Genomic DNA, 21,509 nt, shown 5'->3' with positions numbered 1-21,509 from the left:
AGTTTTTCTTCCAACCCAATGCCAGCAGGACAAGATAAAGCAGGAGATGAATGGAGTATTGCACAGATGGATGGAGAGGAACATATGAGCCTGTGTGTGTGTGTGTGTTTTTGTGTGTGTGTTACAGTCTCACACACACACAAAAAAATTACTTGGAAGTTTTTCCCTCTCTACCATTTTTGCAGCAATGTTCCCTTCCCATTTGCAAAGATCCCAGTACTGCAGCAATCTGTGTTCCACTTCTTCAGTTCGAGAGACCACAAGGTAGATTAAAGGCTAATGAACCCCTCCCTGAATGCTCCCTCAGGTGGAGATGAAGGTAGACTAAACTCATAGGTGGGGAGGATGACAGGAGGAAGGACAAACACACTAACACCGGTGTCCCTGTTGGCCAGCATATCTAACATAGTGTAATTACAACGGGGAGCTCTTCTAATTGACTCCTACCGTGAAGCCCCTGAGTCTGCACTGTTTGTGTGAGAGAGCGAGATAATCCCTCTTGAGATGCTTTAATAAACAACTGCTGGTTCAGTAAAAATCTGTTTTGTGAAGCCACATTAATGCATCTCCGTTAAAATGTGATCTGTTTTTTAATGGGGATGAATGTTGCATGCCAATGGATGTATGCATGGCCCATCAGTCTTAATACACTTTGGGTCAGTGAGTACTTTCTTTTGGATTATTCGACTTGATCCACCCTTCCCTTGCGCAAAGGTTAATCAATTCTTTGATGTATTCATTTGGTATTATAGCCAGTCTGTCTTGCTTTCACATTGGAAACGAATGACCTCCACTAAGTGCAACAGCTCAAAGCCGAGAGGTATTCGTCTTGTTTGATTCTGTTTGTTAGTGAGGAAAAACTGCATAGTCGATTTCCACAAAACTATGAGGAGGGTACGACCTTGTCCTGATTACGAACCTGTCATGTTTCATTGCATTTGAATACAAGTGAGGAATTTTCCATGAACAAAGAAGTTAATGACAGCCTAACAATCAGAGGAGAAAAACACAAATACGGCACTCCACAATTGTTACTGTTGTTAGAGAACGTTTTTTTTTCCTTCTTTTGCTGTCACAATGAAGCCATTCCCCCTTACAACAATAAAAAAAAATGGTACAGTTCCATCTGACCATTCAGAGAAGAGTACCTCTTATGGGTGATTTCTATTGTATTCTTACATTATCCAACATTAGATTAAATTAGATTAGATTCAACTTTATTGTTATTGCTCATGTCACTGGTACAGGGCAACAAAATGCAGTTAGCATCCAACCAGAAGTGCAATTTTATAAGTACCTTAGTAGTAAGTAAATGTAGAAAAATGGACAGATCTATGTACAAACTATAACAGGCTCTGACTATAATACAGTGAGGATATGTACAAGGATATAAATGACGATAATATGGCTATTGCAGATTATACAGATTATAAACAGTACGCACAGTATGGATGTGACAATATATAATAACAGTGATATGTACAGTATTGCAATGACGTGACTATGATACAGTGATAATACATTTTCTTAGGGATTTATCCCATGAAGAAGGTTGTTTGTTCGAAGGGTACTTAGTTTATGGATGATGAATATATTCTTGTAGTGTTTTGGTGAAGTTCCCATGCAACATTTCTGCATGGATATGCTGCTTCTCAGTCTCCGGATAAGATGATCAATTGTCAGCCCCCCCCCATTGCCTCCCAGCCAGCGTGTTGGTGTGTATGAGCCGGTCGTGACTATTCAAGTGCATCATCTGTGGTGTAAATGTCATCAGCCGTAGGCTAGTGGAAAACCAGTTTTCAACTTCATCATAATGGCGATTAGACAGAGACAGAGATTGACAGACTGCACGTGAGTGGCATGACAGATGGAGAGACAGGTGCTGCTACGCTATGTGTGTCATGTACTAGTTTTTCATGGCATGTACATTAATACACAGTGGAGGGCTGTCCTTGGGAGTCAAGGGCAGGGAGGAACGTGCTATTTCTGCCAGAGACCGCTTGGAGAAAGGTGACTGGAAGGAGGAGAACCAGCAGAGAGGAGACGTACCATCAAATTTGAATGACCAGTAATTCAATAATATTACATTACCGCTATAAGACAATCCAATGGTCTGTAATAATAGCTTGTTCATGGTAATCAGACACCACATACTTTAAAACACAATAATAATGATTTTGTTAAGTTAATGCTTCTCTGACAGTATGAGTCAAAATATAATTCTTAGGTATATATTTTTTCAGTTCTGTTATTGGATCAAATAGAATTGCACTGATGTACCAACTGTAATGGCGTGGCCACTCAGTATCGATGATAAAATATTACTGGTCAATCAAGGTCATTTGTGATGACAGACAATGATGAATCATCATCAAATGGAATATAAAAAACTGAACCCAACTCAACCTCATTAAAGCTTTTTTTTTTTTTTTAAACCAGGTCTATAAATTAAAAGCCCTCTATCCATGTCGGCGTGGGTGGTTCCCCCACTCAGCCGGTTAGCTGATATCTCACAAGATCACTTTGTGTGTGATCGTTTATTCCACATCACAATCTGTGCTCACCATGCCCACCCACCCCCAAGCTCCCCTGGTTCCAGCCCGCCTCCTCATCCTTTCATCATGTCATAGTTAGACCATGGCAGGGTGCTTATTGAAGGCCTCCACCTCTCTAACGGAATCTACAATGAACTGATGAAGAGAACAGGAAGGGGGAAGAGAGAGAGAGAGAGAGGTGAGGTAGAGTAGATGAAAGTGCAGTTAAGCTCTATTCGCTTATTGATGCTTTTCCATTGGAAAAAATAGCTACAACCGGTACTATTTTTGAGCATGCTTGTGTGCCAACCCAATATTATATGGGTGACATAACATGCTCACATGTGTGCTTTAGTTCTGGACACTGCAGTATCATACACCACACTCTCCACTTGAATGCAAATGTTGGTATCTTGGTGCCCTCAATCTCCATTTCAGTAAAAGTTGTCCTATTGCTGTCCACATGAGACGTAAACACACATAGCCTTCATTCAACCGTGCCGTGTGGCATCGTTTTCAGTTTGCCTTGGTAATATTTTGAAGTAGACAAATTGATGAGCCAAATCCTCTTCAATGGAACAGACATAGACTTAGACATAGACTTTCTTTATTGTCATTGCACAATAACACAGAAGTGAAATTGCCAACAAAATGTCGTTGCCTGGCTCCCGTGTAATAATAAATAATAATGTGGAGAATAAATTGATGACATCAAATATGAACAATGTACAGCATAAACGGTAATTTGTACAAATAATTTAAATAATTTAGAATAAATAACAATAATTGGTATAGAACAGCTATACTATACTAATACTATATAATACTATATATATATATATATATATATATATATATATATATATATATAATACTATACTAATAGCAGCAATCTGATGTGTCAACCAGTTTGCGGTCGAAAGAAGAAGAACATTATCGATTTCATTTCTAATATCGTACCTTTTCCCCGTAATCCGTGGGTCTCAAAACTATTTCCATATATGGCTGCATACAAAGACATACAAGGATGCGGGGGTCACTTCTTATACTTTATTATTCACCTTTTGTACTTACTGACATGCTAAAACAAATGTCATGTACTGTTAAGAAAAGAAAGGACAACCATTTCCCTGATCAAACACATTATTATTATTAATTATTATACAGGAGCCAGGCAACGACATTTCATTGGCAATTTCACTGCTGTGTTATTGTGCAATGACAATAAAGGAAGTCTATCTATCTGAACAAGGAAATGCCCATATACCATATATGTCTTTTTACTCTCTTTCACCTGACTTTTCATTTTTTTCCTGAAAATGCTCAACCCTGGCCCATTTCTCTGTTGAGGTCACCATTAAAATTCTTTTCCTTAAGGGGATCTATGAATCAATAACTCAGTAAGGACACACATCCACACACATGCACAAACACACAGTTTCTGTTCAGTGTCAAGCTACACTTCAAAAAGGACTTTGATATTTTTCCTCTTAACTCATCGTGTTCCTTCTTCTTGCTTTCAATAAGGTTCCATCCTCATTCTTGCTTCATCTAGTCAGTTCCTCGGGCAACTTAAAAAAAAAAAAAGTGAATTACAATCCATCCAGGCAAACTGGAGCATGTACAGATATTGTCGAAACGTTCATGGCCACTTACCCGACATTCCCAGTGATGACGGGATTAACCTGCCTGTACAGCTGGTGAGTGTGAGTGTGTTTGTGTGCGAGCTCCAGTGAGCAGGAAAGAAAAGGATCTTCTCGGATGAGGTCCAACTTGTGTGTGTGTGTGCACACTCCTGCACACACATACATATACATACACACCGGTTGCACCGATGTGGCCTCATGTTTTATTTCTAAGAGCTCTGCATTGGGGGGCTCTAAGGTTTGACAGGCAATGGAATTATGTTGAGAAAGACACGAGATGTTGCGGGAGAAACAGAGGTTTCTTTATTTTCCAGTGGAGGATTGAGAACTGAGGCTGTGAGACTGAGGGATTATTCTTTTCACCACTATGAGCGAAAGGTATAAGCCCTCCCTGCAGGTGTGTGTGTGTTTGTGCGTCATACATCCAGTGCTGGTAGCCTGAAGCAAACTTTTTGTCATGTACTTTGTTTTGTTTTTCCATATTGTTTTATCCTTGCTTTGATTTGTTCCCTTTGTAATAAATATCCCCAGGAGCCTGATGTCCGAAATCAGTCTTTGTGGAGACTATTGATGCAGGAGCAGTGGGGGGGTGAAGTCGAGTATCTTTGCCTTAGAATAACATACATACGTACATACAAGAACTATTTGTTCCGGGGGACACATTTTCAGAGAGCTAATGTCCGGGGGACCAGACTGCATCACCAACAAAGGAAGTTGCTTTTAATTTTAGCAGACAATATTCCGGCGAAATGGGCGGCACGGCGGTCGAGTGGTTAGCGCGCAGACCTCACAGCTAGGAGACCAGGGTTCAATTCCACCCTCGGCCATCTCTGTGTGGAGTTTGCATGTTCTCCCCGTGCATGCGTGGGTTTTCTCCGGGTACTCCGGTTTCCTCCCACATTCCAAAAACATGCTAGGTTAATTAGCGACTCCAAATTGTCCATAGGTATGAATGTGAGTGTGAATGGTTGTTTGTCTATATGTGCCCTGTGAAAGGGGGATAACTACATGAAGATAAGAGATGAGCACTACACAATAACCTTAACACCAACAGATAAATCGATACACACACGCAGCAACTACCAATACTACATGGAATGACAAACAAGCAGTAACATTAAACATATCATATCAGTCCAGCAAAGCATGCTGGAAAGCAGAACATGCTCCCAGTGATGCTACACAGCATCCACCTAGCAGGTTAGCTATCTTTAGCAACTTCAGTGTTCACGACAAAGTCCTGCTAGTGGTGTGAATGTCGCTGCTGCCATCAAAGCTCCTTTACTGGCCTCCTGGCCAGCTCAGGTGCTGTCCGACTGTCAGGACTCCAGCTCTCCAGACAGCCTAGCGCCCACTCAAGGTGCCCCAGTGGCAGGAATCCCGCAGAATGTCAGGCGAATGTCAAACGGTTGTGAGGCGGCGCCAGTGGCAGCAATCGCTGTCAAATTTCCTCATTCTGACAGGAATGCTCTGCTCATTTTGCAAAGATGTGCTGCAAAAACGTTAGACAAAAATCCTCAATAGCTGGGATAGGCTCCAGCATGCTCCAGACCCTTGTGAGGATAAACGGTATAGAAAATGGATGGATGGATGTCTGTGTTTTAGGAAAACAGCTGTCGCTCCCAAGATTTGAACTGAACTTGTGGGCTTTTCCGATATCATTCATGGACTTAATTGTGGCAAATAGCACTTACTATTTAAAATAATTTCCAATACTCAGACATGACGAATTGAATATTACCACAAGCTGTACATTGACAAAAGAAAAAGCATGCAGGAGATGTGCTGCTAATGTTCATTACAGGTCAAAAAAGAAGAGAGTGAATTTATTTCCCAAGTTTAACTACAGTTTATTCATTTCTTTGTCCTTTCCTATATGCATCTCTCATTCTTGATCCAGCTCTTGTTCATCCTGGCCTGCATCTGTTTTCTCTCTCTAGCCAATCTCCTCTCTGCCCACGGGGCTCACCGTTTGTTCCTGTGACAAAAATATCAGCCGTGACTTTCCACTAATTAACTGCTGTGTGTGTGTGTGTCCCAGGGTAACAATCACTGAGAGCTTAGTTCTATTTGTTGCATTTGTTCTGCAGAGTTTAATATGCCAAATTTGAATAGATAAATGAATTATTGAGTATCATGAATTTTGAATGCGATAGCTTCAGTGCAGACCAAACTAAAGGAGTGATGAATAATGCACCGTTGCTTATTTACTTAGTTATGCAATAGAAAATGCCTTTGAAGTCAAATAAAATAAAAGCACAGATAATTCTATTGACCTTGAAGTCATTGGTTCATTGCTTTTGTAGTGTAAATATAGTGTTACAGTTGTCCTCTTATCCTTCATCATTGGCTCCTATTGTTCACACAAGGAGATGGATGACAGTAATTTCCATTGTGTTGGCCTCTATTTTATCACTGTAGTGTACGCACACATATTGTTCATACCACACATTGCCCAAAGCAATCCTTGTTTTCATGATAAAAAGCTATGCCAGAACCATATTACTTTATTGGTCTGTCTTGTCCATGTCATACTTCCAGTGATCGAGTACACATGAATTGACATCACAAATAGTGGCAAATCATATGCACACAGTCACTACAGTTGTGAGGCCCCATTGAGAGGTTTTGTCAGGCCGGTGGACTGAACTTTGAAATGTAATATTGGGCATATTTTTAGTCATATTAGTCACAGTTAAGCTTATTCCCTGATTGCATGTATCCATGCTAATGAGTGCAATTGCAGTTCAATTGGGAGTCACTCTTGTGCGAAGGGCACTTTGTGGAGTGTTGTTTTATGAGGGCATGGCAGGCAGAGAGCAAATTTAAGATGCATGCATAGATGGGACGCGATGAATACAATTGACACCGATAGGAACAGGAAATTGGAGAATTATTATAGGAAATACAGCTGGAATAGGTGCAGATTCTGGAAGATCTAAAACGTTTTCTGTGCGTGTTATTGTGTGTAGCTGCTCTATAGGAGTCTGCAACGAAAAATAAGCATATTTAGGTCCCCTTTAACTGTTAACCGACATTTCCGTCTTTGCAGGAGCACGGGTGTCCAACAAATTGGCCATAAGTGCTCAATTAGACAATTTGTCTAATGATTATGAAACTTTGAGAATATTTGGATTACATGTATGCTACCATGTCTTTCAGAGTATTTTGAACGCTACCCATCGTGTTACCTGTAGATAATTGTAATTTAATTTTACGAGACAGTTCACGAAATGATACACATGATTCGAGACTGTTTGTATTTTTTCTAAACAGCCTTCCAGAAAAGTCATCCATCGCTGTCCTCATCCTTCTCCTGGGAACAAAAACCTCAAAAGTTGTCTTCTTCACTCTCAGAACCAAACAGCTCCACAATTCCCTTGCCACATACCCTGCTAGTATCTCTCTTTTGTTGTCGTTCCCATTGCCACCCCCGAGCCTGTGCTGTCGTTCCCAGTACACAGCCCCTCGAAACCCACCGGTGACAGTGGACCTCATAACACTGCTCCACGCTTAAAGCCGCTAGATCGATCGCCTTCAACCTGAAATCCACATCACATACACCTCTCCACGCATTCTCCATGATGAAGGTGCATGCACAGAGCGTAAAATGACTGCTTTGAAGCACACGAGATGTCACAAGACCAGAACGCGACCACGCAATTTGCCACATCGTTGTATAAGCAGTAGAATCCAAAGCGTAAGAAAAACATAGTGGCTTATTTTCAGGCTACACCTGAAATGATGGTAATAAATTCAGTTCCTCATTCCACAAAGTCATTACACTATAACACAAATCCACATGATGAGCAGTGGGGAAAAGTATCTGTGGCGTAAAAAACACCATTATTGCCAAGGAACATTATTGCCCTTTAGAACATGCAGGAACACGCACATCGCATATAAATTTGGAAGCCCTCGTTTGTGTTGTTGTAATGTCTAAGCATTTAAACATGCACCAACACACCCCTAATGGGTATACAACAAATAATTAGATTAATCTTTTGACCTATAACCTAATGGTCATCCTGTAATGGGAGATAATTGTCATTTTACAACCTCAGGGATGAGGGGTGTGTGTGTGTGTGTGTGAGGTAAGCACACAAATCTCAGCTCTGCAAAAGGTGTGTTGTATGTAGTAAGGTTAATTATGTCATATTTGTCTAATGATAATGTATCTACAGGTGGGATCAGACATAAATTTTGATTGTCATAAAACATTTGACAGAATAAAGTCTACATGTAATCAGTCTGAAGTACATTGTTGGTGTACTGTTGCAGAAGCCAGGTCATGTAGGGACTACCAAGCAAGGAGCTGCAGCAATATGTTGATGAAGTATCATTTGTATAAAATCCAATATAAAGTAAAGCGTCAGCTATGCTGTGTTCTTAAAAGCTGAATATTCTCAAACATGGCTTGAGGGGGAGCTTAGCATTTTCTGATAGATCCTGGTTCTTTGTAAAGCCTCCTTATTAAAATTAGGAAAAGAGATCCAATCCAATCCAATCGCACACTGGAGCTTAAGATGTTCTGGATGAGTAGTAGCAATACGATTGTGTTGGTTCTCACTCCAGGTGATAACTGTGTGTGACATGCAAGTTATGACTGAGTTACTGAAAGAGCTTTGCATTCAGACGACTTCAGTGCAGTCATGAAGAACACTCATATTATAGGTGGTCCTTGGTCTCGGTCTGAGTTCCATTCCTATAGGATGGTGTTGTAAGTGGGGTTTTAATGTAAGATGGAACTTATACCAACATTTTAGATCAATTAACACAGTGAGTGTTATTCACACTGTACACGGAACACATAAAATACATTAATAAAAAGATGAAACACAATAATTGAATGAAATTGTAATTCAGGGGTTTTGCAAGGGAGGGAGAGACAGACTAAGTCTCAATAATGAGACCACACACTGCTTAGTTATGACTCTCCGTTTTATAGGAGCTGATCCTCCCACATGGTCACAGATACCATCTCTATCCTTGATGATGGTCATGTGACATCCTTCCTCACACACACACACACGTAACCAGTCATTTTTTTTCTTTATGCACAGTATAAGAACACTTGCTTTAGAAAAAATAACCTGGTCACTTTATTGTCAGTGGTTTTAATCTTCCCTCAGATTGTGTGATTGTGTGTGTGACTCAGGCTGTGCATACAAACTCCAGAATTCTCAAACATATTTTCTTCACACTAAATATGTCTCTTGATACCAGCTGGCCTTGTTAGCAGGCATATAAAGCAACAGTAGCCATTACAATCTATAAAGACATTTTACCCAGTCAGAAAGAGGCGATACCGTACATGGTTTTCACAAGACACTGACAACATACAGAGTTGACATCATTTTTAAACCAATTATCTTGAAAACTGCTGCGTCTAGCTCAATGAAACTGAACAGTTAAGGCTTTGAACATCTTGAGTTTATGATGGGACCAATTTCATACGTGTTCAATATGTGCACCGCCTATGTAGTATACATACTGGGGCAGAAACGCGGTTCCTAATGGACATGATTGTGAGTGATGCATAGCTTGTAGGATGTGTAAAAAATACATCATCTTTCTTTTCTTCTTTTTTTTCCAGAGATGATTGGGTATGAGTAGGGACATGAGTCATTTAAAAGCAAGGCAAGGAATTTTTGCATCCGATTGTACACACCCTGAGGCAAGTGATGATGAGTGATATGTTTCACGACGCCATTCATGCATGCAAACTGTTTGCTTATATAAAACCCATGTTTAGTCATTCATATACTGTATGTCGTGTTCAATGAACTGTACAGGTTGGCATTGAATCACATTTAGTAACAAGATTTGCAGATGTGCTCAAATATTCTGGGTTAGGATTGTTGTGTTACGCACATATAAAAAGAAGTTAACCACTGTGAAATGTAAAAAAAAAAATACAATTTGTCAAGAAGTGACTTGTATGGTCACACTGGTATTGTAAATATTGGGAATATTGCATTTTTCATATTTCTGATTCATATGTGTCTTGGTTGCTCTCATAACAGTTTGTTGAAGCTGGTCCTGTCACGGAAAAACAGTTTTTTAAATATAGCATTTTTAAATTGTATCGTAACCCATTTAGTATCTAGACGCATATTCTTATCACAAAGCGATTTACACCCCTTGTACCTAACAAACTGCTGAGTGTAATTATTGTACCATGACCATCGCTCTAATTTGTAGCCTTGACTATGGTCTATTTCAGTATTACGTTGACATATAAACAAGTGCCACTATTTCAAGAACAAACACAGCTCTGAAATATTTATAGAGACAGGAACAAAGACTGTACTTTGAACATGGGTTTATTTTGGAAGCCGCGGCCCAATTAGAGTGACAGGAAAATAAAGACAACTGATAGCGGACACAGAAAAAGACATTAAAGATAATTAAAACTTAAAGCTTTGTTGTGGTGTAGACACACATGCAACAGTGTAGAAGATGACTGGAAGATGGTTCTCACTTTGCTGTTTTTGGGAATGTTTGTCCTTTGAGGGATGAGAAAGCAATGATTAAATCATTAATACTTTATCAAAGTAATAATAGAGCACTCTATCTCTCTCTTTCTCACACACACACACACACACACACACACAACCTTTAAATGTATCTAATGGCCTTTGTAGTATTTGCCAGACTGACAGGAAGTATTTTTGCTTCTCAGTTCTAGCCCCATTAAAGACATAAACCATGCACTCACAACTTCTTTGAAATGACATGACAGAAACGACAAAGCAGCCCATTATGAGATGTCTCTCATATTGCTTTACACCGCCACAGCCCCCCCCCCCCCCCACATCCAGCTACTCACACGCGTAAAAAATAATTCTCTAATCTATGAATACTTAATGCAACCCTCACATTCACAGTGTATCTAATTGGAGCAAACAGGCTAATGTCTTGTCTTAGCTTACATTAACTTATTGTCGAAAATATTTTTGTCATATATTTATGTTATAGACAATTTTTTTTCTGCATAATACAAATAATGGAAATCTTAACTTCTTAATTATAACATTATCAACATATTCTTCACAAGCATTGTGGTCAAATTCAGATTTGCATGACTTCAGGAGTTTAGACATTTCACCATCGTATAATTCTATGCCCCAGTAAAATATAAAAGATATGCCAGTGCTGCTTCCAAAACGGTTGACTGTTTTCACGACCTGCTGACTGAGGTAAAAATGTATCAAAGGCGTTTAATATCTTCTATCCCCTCTGTGCTTGACATTTTGGAGGCAGGCTGTTTTTTTTTCTCCATTTTCCACATCATAGTCATGCTCACCACACCCTTCAGTCAGTACGTCAGTCCCTTCTATCTCACATTTATCTTCAGGTTTCATTTTAATAATACAAAGAACAGATACATACTAGTGTGTACTGTGGGAATGGGTGTCAGACTCAACTATAAATGGGGAAAAGCAATGAGCTGATGTGAGATTTAAAGCACCCCCCCCCGAGACAAAATGATGGTGTAGGGACTGGGTAATGGTATCTTTTGTGAAGAGAAGCTCAAATTCTATCATGGCAGTAATGCGCAATAAAAATCTGCTGCGATGAACGTGTGCTTTATTGTTTACTGCGGGATCCTCTTATTTCATTGTGTTAAATTAGAATTCATTGACTCAAGATGGATCGAAATAAGCCTGCCAGATGCTTCCTTTTCCCTCCACCACTTTACCAACATGTCTACGATGTAACACTCACAGCTGGCGTATGTCCTTTATTAGACTGGCATTATAAATAAAGCGGTCAGCAGCGGCAGGTGCGTCGTAGACTCGCTGTAAGAAAATATAAATTGTCACCTGGCATTTGAAAATAGACAACTTGACATTTGAAAATACAGATGACCAGAAGGCTCGTTTTTGATTAACTGTAATAATTGTTAAAATGTTTTTATTGTGGTCTAGAATTGAACTTTTTAGGTTATTATTACAAAATATTAACATTACAGATGCAGTATAACATAATTAAGGTAACCACCATACCTCCGGTATGAGCCACTTGACAGTTGTAATTGCCTTTGATGATACACACCAGGCGGGCGGCACGGCGGTCGTGTGGTTAGCGCGCAGACCTCACAGCTAGGAGACCGGGGTTCAATTCCACCCTCGGAGTTTAGTTTGCATGCGTGGGTTTTCTCCGGGTACTCCGGTTTCCTCCCAGATTCCAAAAACATGCTAGGTTAATTGTTGACTCCAAATTGTCCATAGGTATGAATGTGAGTGTGAATGGTTGTTTGTCTATATGTGCCCTGTGATTGGCTGGCGACCAGTCCAGGGTGTACCCTGCCTCTCGCCCAAAGATGGCTGGGATAGGCCCCAGCACCCCCGGCGACCCTCGTGAGGAAAAAGCGGTAGAAAATGAATGATACACACCAGGCATGGCATCTGTAAAGCTGAGGATTTTGGTGGAGTTCAGAGAGACAGTGCTGCTGTATGTATGCATGAAATATAGAAATGTATACTAAATATTTCAAAACATTCTAAAATTGACAGTGTAGTGGATGGTTGGTACTCTCTGCAGTTGAGTATATAAAAGGCTCACTGTATATAAGGAAATGTTTTGTAAATTTTCCTGTTAAAACAAATCCCACCTAGTTTTCCTTGCCTTTTAGATTAAACTAATCCTAATTTATGGCCATTGTTAGTTGATTAATCAGCCACCTCCTTTATTTTGATTCTGAATAAAGCATTTTTTTCACTATTGGTTTAAAGGTTTTATGTCTGTGCAATCAATACGTGAATAAAATGTGGTACTGTTATATTATCATATGTATACTACAGTTGCTTGGAATGAAAATCATGCTAACTAAGTCACACTGTCAAAGTCCTTTGCATACATTTCCTAGATATACTGTCGGACGATATTAGATATCTAGCAAAGCCAATTTGAAAATGACTGATAAAGTATTGTTGCTTCTCTGAAACAATTTCGCTCTTGTTTTGTCCCTATAGCTCATGTCTGTACTTTTCAACCTTTCTTTGTCCTTCAGCTGACGTGTAATTGTTTCACCATCAGTGACGGAGAGCTGCAAGAGATTGGAGTTGGTCTGTATCCGAGGTAACACACACACATGTATACACCAGCACACATAAAGCGTCTTATGTGTAGAATACACTTGCAAATAGCATCACTTCCAATCTAGCCCCTATTTTTGTGATATGCTAATTCGAATCAAATTCAAAATTTAAATGTAATGCACAGTCTACCAAATCACTGCAAATCACCCCAGCCTGTACGTTACCCACTCGCTCGCAGACAACCCCTCGCCTCAACTGTCGCTGTTTGACAGTTCTTTGAAGTACACACAAATGAAGAGAGGATTTTTTTTCTTTCTTTTATTTTTGAGAAGGAAAGTTGCCAACTCATATAAACAGATTATGTGAGATGTTTGGGAGGTGGAGAACTCCTGGAGGAAACCTAATGTATGACTATCTCCAAGGCACAGCACATACAGGATTCCTTGTATCAAACACATCACCCCCCCCCCCCCAACACACACATACTCGCACTCCAGGTACCCCGGCCAGCTTATCTGACCCGTGTTGAGATGTCAGATGGTCACAGTTTTTTTACAACATCTCAGCCAAACCATGTGTGTCAGTGTGTGTGTGTGTGTCAGTGTGTGTGTGTGTGCTGCCCATTAAAGATTGGCCTGTTCGCAGGGCGGTCCCTTGCCTATCCGTATTTTGGGTTGCCTAGCAACCCTGGTTTTGCCGCCAAAAAGAGGGGGATTACATGGTTGAGACTTTTTCTCTCCCTACAGTATGCCAAAAAAACTCACCAAAACTCCATCAATTTTTTTCCAAGTCATATTGAACCCCTGTATAGTGCCTTTTGCCCTTTAAATGGGACCTATTATGCTCATTTTCAGCCCTTGAGTTGTGGACTCCTATAGAGCAGGTTCACACGATAACTGGCTCAGAAAGCGTTCTTGATCTTCCAGAATCTCCACCTATTCCAGTTGTGTTTCCTTGAATTTCCTGCTTCCCGACAAAACGGTCTGTTTTAATTTATTCCAACCCCAGCCCACCTCCAGGCACCTCCCATTCCAATGTGATTGGTCACACTCCGAAGGGCTCCCAAGAACTTCCGGACAGTTGCCAAACCCCATTTCCTAAATTTGTTGGTATAGGAGTTGATCAGAAATGTGGTCATTACACGTTTTCTGTTTGACTACCTGTGTTTAAACTCTTTCATTGCTCACTTCCAAATGCACAGACTGAAACTTTTTAGCATCATGACGATGATCAACATGAGAATACAAAAATGTAACAACATTTATAGATCAGAAAACTGGAAAAAGTATAATAGGTCCCCTTTAAGGTACTCAACGCGCTATGCCGCCCCCAAATTACATAAAGCATTACAGAATAATGTCTTCAATGACTCTCTGGGTGCTCAATATTTTTTTATTAGTCTTAAATTTCAAATTTCAAATTTCCCCACTGAGGGACGAATAAAGGCATATCTTAATCTTAATCTTAAAATAAGTATGTGAAATACCTGTGTAGTCCTGGTAGAATAAGTGTTCTGTCAAAGTTGGCTTATTTGAGAATATATTGTTAAAATAATAAGCATCACATGACTGTACATGACCGTACGTATGTTCATTAAAGAGCCACAATTCTTATGACGATTATGTACAGTTGTGATGCTCATTTGTAACAATATATTCTGAAATAAAACTGACAATCCTGGCAGATCAGTTCATTGGCCGACTGCTGCCATGGATGTATATTTTTCCTAGCTACTTTTTGAGTGTTAGGTTGCTGTGTGATGAACTTCCCGTCAGACTGTTATATTGAGTAATGACCTCTTACAATTTGCAACCGGTGAACAAACTCGTCGTGAGTTCACTTATGGCTTGTGATTGGCTTCTGCCAAAGAAAGAGCTACTTACCATCACATACATGGAGGATATTGTTCTGACATGAAGGTTGTCGATGCAGAAATTTTATGAGATATCAGTGTGTTTCTAGTTGTTTAATGTCTACATGCCCCATAGCCATGTAAAATCACATTGAAGGTTACTGCATGTCGAAAAAGAGTCACCACATTTAACTTCTGGAATCTTTAACCTTTAAATATCAGGCAAACCCTCTGGTAAACACCCAGTGACATTTAACATGCTGTTGTGTACTGCATGCTACGGTAAAGTACTTATTTAAAAAGACTATTCAGGAAGCTCATGTGGTGTTTAGCTCTCTAACCTGCATGTTAAGCAACAGTTAGCCTCACTGAGTGCCAGCACATATCAGTTGCAGTTTAGTTCATTCATCTAATTAATATGCTAATGGGATGCCTCTCCATCAGATAAAAGCATTGTTTGGAGGACTTGATTTCTAGTTGATATTCAACCTGCAACTTCTGCACTATAGAACAAAGCCAGGGGGCTGCAGATGGCTTTACAAAGACATATTCACAGATAGCCTTCATCTTGCCTAGCCTTTGTTTTGCTTATTGAATATAATAATAAGAGCTGTAATGGAAGGGATCATGCACACAAGGAAAGGTCTTCAATTTTTTTTCGGCCATGTGTTATAAGTTACATTAAATATATTTTCATTAAAGCAGTTGGAACTTAAAATATTAGCTTTTGTTTTTATTTTATTTTTTTACATAATATCCTAACTACGATCTCTTTCCAAAAGGGGTTGTTGCTGACTGAAAAATCAAAGCAAGTGTGTGGCCATTTTAATGTTACATTTTGTAAAACGGGCTAAAACCAATCCAATATGCTAAGACGTTATTATGTATTTACCAAAAAAGGATCATGCACCCTCATGCATGTTACCTTTGTGTTGTTGCTATCAACATTTCATCTGATTCTATTCATTTTTATACACCCCTGCTGTAGTCTATTTTACATTTTATATCCACCATACAGAGAGCACTTTTGTCTTTCGACTTTTTCTTTTTACACATCACCACAGTGATGCAATCCATGATTTGAGTTTGCTTTACTTCTTTTTTTTTAATACTGGTTGTTACCTTTGTTGCTACATCTGGTGTAGGACCAGTGCTGGACATCTCCAATGGCTGGGTATTTGCTCTATAGCTGGGAATCGAATCCACATTGTTTTGACAAAATTGTTGTCAGCATCTAATAAAGTAAATATATACTCTAAGTGAATAAAATATATGCTTGAATAGTATTCCATTCCCTGTTTTAATAACATGAATAAATAATCAGCCGCCTAAAATCTCTGAACAATGTCAATCAAGTATATTTTTTGTTGACACTGTTTTTGAATGTACATTTGGGAAATGAGCCTTTGTTTTGACAGAAGGAGTACATCGTCTCCTGACTTGGTTGTTTCTGCAATCATGTGATAGACAGACCACAAATAAAAAGTGACATTTGTTACGGTAAAAGCGCAGCACTCATCTTGTCCCATTGCGTCCGGAAACCTCTATTTGTGTGCTTTGCACCAACTTGTTTATTGACTTTTCGGCTAATTTCAGCATTCAGCATTCTATCATCAATTAGAATTATAGACCAAGAAGTGCATATAACCAACACATAAATGCCTGAAAACATGAAATATGGTTATTTTCTTGTTGAAAACAATTAAAACAGGATGAGAATTACCATAACTCAGTTAACATTGCCTAGATGACTTGCAGCCCGACTTTTTATTACTTCAAAGTCTCCTCCGGTACAGTAAATTTAGCAGAAATATGGCTCCATTCAGAGGGACATGGCTAATAAAACAGGAATAGCTTCTCACAGAAGTGGAAATAGATAGCTTACATTAAAGGTCAGTCCACTTTTATTGAGACTGACCCTTAAACCGGACATTTATCCTCTCAATAAAAACACTAAACTATACACTGCAACTATGTACAGTACCTTTGTAGATGCACACCGTCCTGCTTTTTTTTAATGTGTTTGACAAACATGCATAACACAGAGTACCATCCTTGTAACAGTGCAAGGTTATAGTGGTACTGGAGTCCATTGTTCCTCTAAGCTACGGCTCTATAAAATTAATTTACTGACTTTTCTTTCTCCTCCTTTCCTCATTCCCTCATGGCTTATCATCTCTTACCTTCCCTCTGAAACACTCCTCTTTCTCACTCTGTGTCCCCCACTCACAACCCGGGGCACTTCCCTCATCGTGTCATCCCAGTTTATCGCTCCTGAACCACGACTGCAGGCCAAACTGTGTGATGGTGTTTGAAGGAGCAAAGCTTCACCTCAGAGCCGTTCAGGATATCAAACCTGGAGAAGAGGTTTGTGCAAGCCCACAGAAACACTCACACTTATATACTGTATCGCACCTTGAATTAAACATATCCTGTCTGTGTTTAGCTAACTATCAGCTATATAGGGACGTTGTCATTGACTGAAGAACGTCAGAAACAGATGGAGGACCAGTACCATTTCACGTGCCACTGCCAGAAATGTGACTCTCGAGACACGGTAAGACATAAAAACACACACAGTCCATAATCATCTCCCAATGTGTCGACAAACGGTGGGACAAAACATCGATATTGTTATCTAGCACAGTGCAGAGTCGATACACCAGCTTTAAATATCGATGTTGTAACTGTCACTTGTGACAACCAAGGGAACACACTCTCAAGCGTAGTGAAGATGTAGATTTTATATGATGATATGGACCTTGGTATTATGTATTATCCTGTACGTGAATATACTTCAGACTAGCCAGTGTACAGTTTTATGCAGCAAAATTGAAAATGACTCCATACACAGCCATTATTGTCAAAATAACATACTGTAAGTGAATACCAAGATAATTGTCATCAAGCTGCATGAGTGTTACAGCCACAGGGGGACCTCCGGTTCAATGAGAGAAAACACAAGTGCCAATATGTACTGTAATATTGTGAAGCAGAGCATGATAAAACCCTCCCCATGACAGTTTTCCAACATGATGAGCCAGAGCACACCTCCAAGATGACAGAGTGCTGGAACTCCTTGAGGATTCCATGCTTCCATCTTTGCAGGAACCTTTTGGGGAAAGGCCTTTTTCTGTTCCAATGCACAAAGCAAGGTCCATAAAGACATGCTTGGATAGTTTTGTTGTGGATGAAAACACACATGCTGTTTTACCGTTATCTGAGTGTATCAGAGCATAACATGTCCACCCTCTCATTCTATCTTGTCTCCTCCTCACTTGCTCTCTGTCACTCTTTACTCACCACCTTCCTCCTCTTCTGAGTGACCACCCCCTGAAAAATGAGGATATTGGTCTTTTCTTTAGTGGAAACCTGTATTTCTTTTCCATCCATCTCAATCCACTCCATTGTCATGATGCACTTTTTTTGTGTCTACAAGTTTCCCGTGTTGGCCACTTGTGCTATTATGTATGTAAAAGTATATTTCAAATGCCTGCTTGTGATGACAAAGTAAAATAGCACCCCCAGCTTTAATTTTATTCAGTCCTCCTTTGTTCTGCCTGCACTCGCCAAGCTTTTTGTCGTTCCGCCGCTGTCTTTAATCTTCCCCGTGATGATGGCAGGCTGCTTGGTCATGACCCAGAGTTGACATCAAACCTTGTGTTTATACGTTCTTGGTGCTTTCTGTTTGTGCATGTGTGCACATAAAATACAGTAAGCCACAGGGCTTGTAAAATAGCTTTTTGCAGTTTTACGATATTACTGCAGGCTTTCAGTGTTTCCATTGAGTGGAACCTCGATTTTCCTGAACCTCCACCCACAGATCAATATTGGTGTTTTTAAAAATAAATTGGAGTAATATACGTATGTGAATGATGATGCATATTATCATTGTCTTGTATATTTTGTTGCGATATCGAACACTTTGTCATTATACTGTATTGCTAATACACAGTAGTGTTCATTCCCCATGCATTTTGTTCTCAATTGTGGGATTAGTTTTACCTATCTCTCACGTCTTTTGGCTTGAAGTACATTAACTGTCGTTTTATTGAATTTGCTTATACACAGACCCTCTCTTTACATGAGCCTCTTCTATTTTCCAGGACTGCCTCATGTTGGCAGGTGAGAAGGAAAGATGGCACCAGTTGAAAGAGGCATTACCTAAACTGGAAGAACTAAAGACAGTCTCAGGTATCTCTTACCTCAGAAATGGAATGTATTCCTTACAAATACATTTCAGGCTCAGACTATTGGATATTTAAATTCATTAAGGATTTTAATGACACTACACTGAGTATCACTGTGTGTGTGAGTGACCAGAAGAAAAGCTCTGACTTGTTTGGAATATCAAGATATTTAAATATAAGTTTTTTTCATAGTTTTTACAAGGGATTTTTTTCTTATTTTTGGGGCAATACATTAAATGTATTGTCATTTGTGCTTGTTGGACTTTTTAAAGTTTTTTTTCTCCCCCTCAAATAAACCTCCCTCACAGATTGGCAAACCCTCCTAGACAGTTGTACACATTTGTTATCAACTGTTGGTGCTGATGTGCCTGATGAAAACGTCTACAAACTCCAGTTGACCGACATGGCCCTAGATTCCTCCATTCACCTCGGCCACTGGGAGGTGGCTGTTAGATACGGGGAGAGGACACTTCCAATTTACAGGTGAGTGGTCTCGCTTTGGGTGATTTTTTTTTCTTTATTACTAACAAAATTGCTTCCCCTCATAAAGTGTCATACATCTACATTTGTAAGTTGTTTAGTGTGTTGAACTGTTGAAATTATACATACAGTGAAGAAAATAAGTATTTGAACACCCTGCTATTTTGCTATTTCTCCCACTTAGAAATCATGGAGGGGTCTGAAATTTTCATCGTAGGTGCATGTCCACTGTGAGAGAGATAAACTAAAAAGAAAAATCCAGAAATCACAATGCATGATTTTTTAACAATTTATTTGTGTGATACAGCTGCTAATAAGTATTTGAACACCTGAGAAAATGAATGTTAATATTTGGTACAGTAGCCTTTGTTTGCTATTACAGAGGTCAAACGTTTCCTGTAGTTTTTCACCAGGTTTGCACACACTGCAGGAGGGATCTTGGCCCACTCCTCCACACAGATCTTCTCTAGATCAGTCAGGTTTCTGGGCTGTCGCTGAGAAACACGGAGTTTGAGCTCCCTCCAAAGATTTTCGATTGGGTTCAGGTCTGGAGACTGGCTGGGCCATGCTAGAACCTTGATATGCTTCTTACGGAGCCACTCCTTGGTTTTCCTGGCTGTGTGCTTCGGGTCGTTGTCGTGTTGGAAGACCCAGCCACGACCCATCTTCAATGCTCTGACAGAGGGAAGGAGGTTGTTCCCCAAAATCTCACAATACACGGCCCCAGTCATCCTCTCTTTAATGCAGTGCACTCGTCCTGTCCCATGTGCAGAAAAACACCCCCAAAGCATGATGCTACCACCCCCATGCTTCACAGTAGGGATGGTGTTCTTCGGATTGTACTCTTCATTCTTCTTCCTCCAAACACGCTTATTGGAATTATGACCAAAAAGTTCTATTTTGGTCTCATCTGACCATAAAACTTTCTCCCATGACTCCTCTGTATCATCCAAATGGTCATATGCAAACTTAAGACGGGCCTTGACATGTGCTGGTTTAAGCAGGGGAACCTTTCGTGCCATGCATGATTTCACATCATGACGTCTTAGTGTATTACCTACAGTAACCTTGGAAACGGTGGTCCCAGCTCTTTTCAGGTCATTGACCAAGTCCTGTCGTGTAGTTCTGGGCTGATTCCTCACCTTTCTTAGAATCATTGAGACCCCACGAGGTGATATCTTGCATGGGGCTCCACTCCGATTGAGATTGACCGTCATGTTTAGCTTCTTCCATTTTCTAATGATAGCTCCAACAGTGGACCTTTTTTCACCAAGCTGCTTGGTAATTGCTCCGTAGCCCTTTCCAGCCTTGTGGAGGTGTACAATTTTGTCTCTGGTGTCTTTGGACAGCTCTTTGGTCTTCGCCATGTTACAAGTTAAAGTCTTACTGATTGTATGGGGTGGACAGGTGTCTTTATGCAGCTAACGACCTCAAACAGGTGCATCTGATTCAGGATGATACATGGAGTGCAGGTGGACTTCTAATGGGCAGACTAACAGGTCTTTCAGGGTCAGAATTCTAGATGATACACAGGTGTTCAAATACTTATTTGCAGCTGTATCACACAAATAAATTGTTAAAAAATCATGCATTGTGATTTCTGGATTTTTCTTTTTAGTTTATCTTTCTCACAGTGGACATGCACCTACGATGAAAATTTCAGACCCCTCCATGATTTCTAAGTGGGAGAAATAGCAAAATAGCAGGGTGTTCAAATACTTATTTTCTTCACTGTACGTACATACTACATACCTATGGGC

The 21,509-nt window shown here is 39.9% G+C and overlaps 1 protein-coding gene across 1 annotated transcript in view; it reads left to right on the top strand.

Moving 5' to 3' along the window:
- The window catches only part of smyd3 (SET and MYND domain containing 3), a 51,790-nt gene that overhangs the window by 23,737 nt on the left and 6,544 nt on the right, over positions 1-21,509 (top strand). Inside the window, exons 6-10 of the mRNA XM_058089207.1 lie at positions 13,200-13,267; positions 17,344-17,446; positions 17,526-17,636; positions 19,186-19,273; positions 19,578-19,752. Coding sequence (XP_057945190.1) covers positions 13,200-13,267; positions 17,344-17,446; positions 17,526-17,636; positions 19,186-19,273; positions 19,578-19,752 — 545 coding nt within the window. The remainder of the gene's footprint in view (positions 1-13,199; positions 13,268-17,343; positions 17,447-17,525; positions 17,637-19,185; positions 19,274-19,577; positions 19,753-21,509) is intronic.

The sequence above is a fragment of the Doryrhamphus excisus genome, chromosome 12 (assembly GCF_030265055.1).
Source record: "Doryrhamphus excisus isolate RoL2022-K1 chromosome 12, RoL_Dexc_1.0, whole genome shotgun sequence".
Classification (NCBI taxonomy): Eukaryota; Metazoa; Chordata; class Actinopteri; order Syngnathiformes; family Syngnathidae; genus Doryrhamphus; species Doryrhamphus excisus.
The sequence above is the reverse complement of the archived record's forward strand: the minus strand, read 5'-3'. Positions and strand labels throughout refer to the sequence as shown.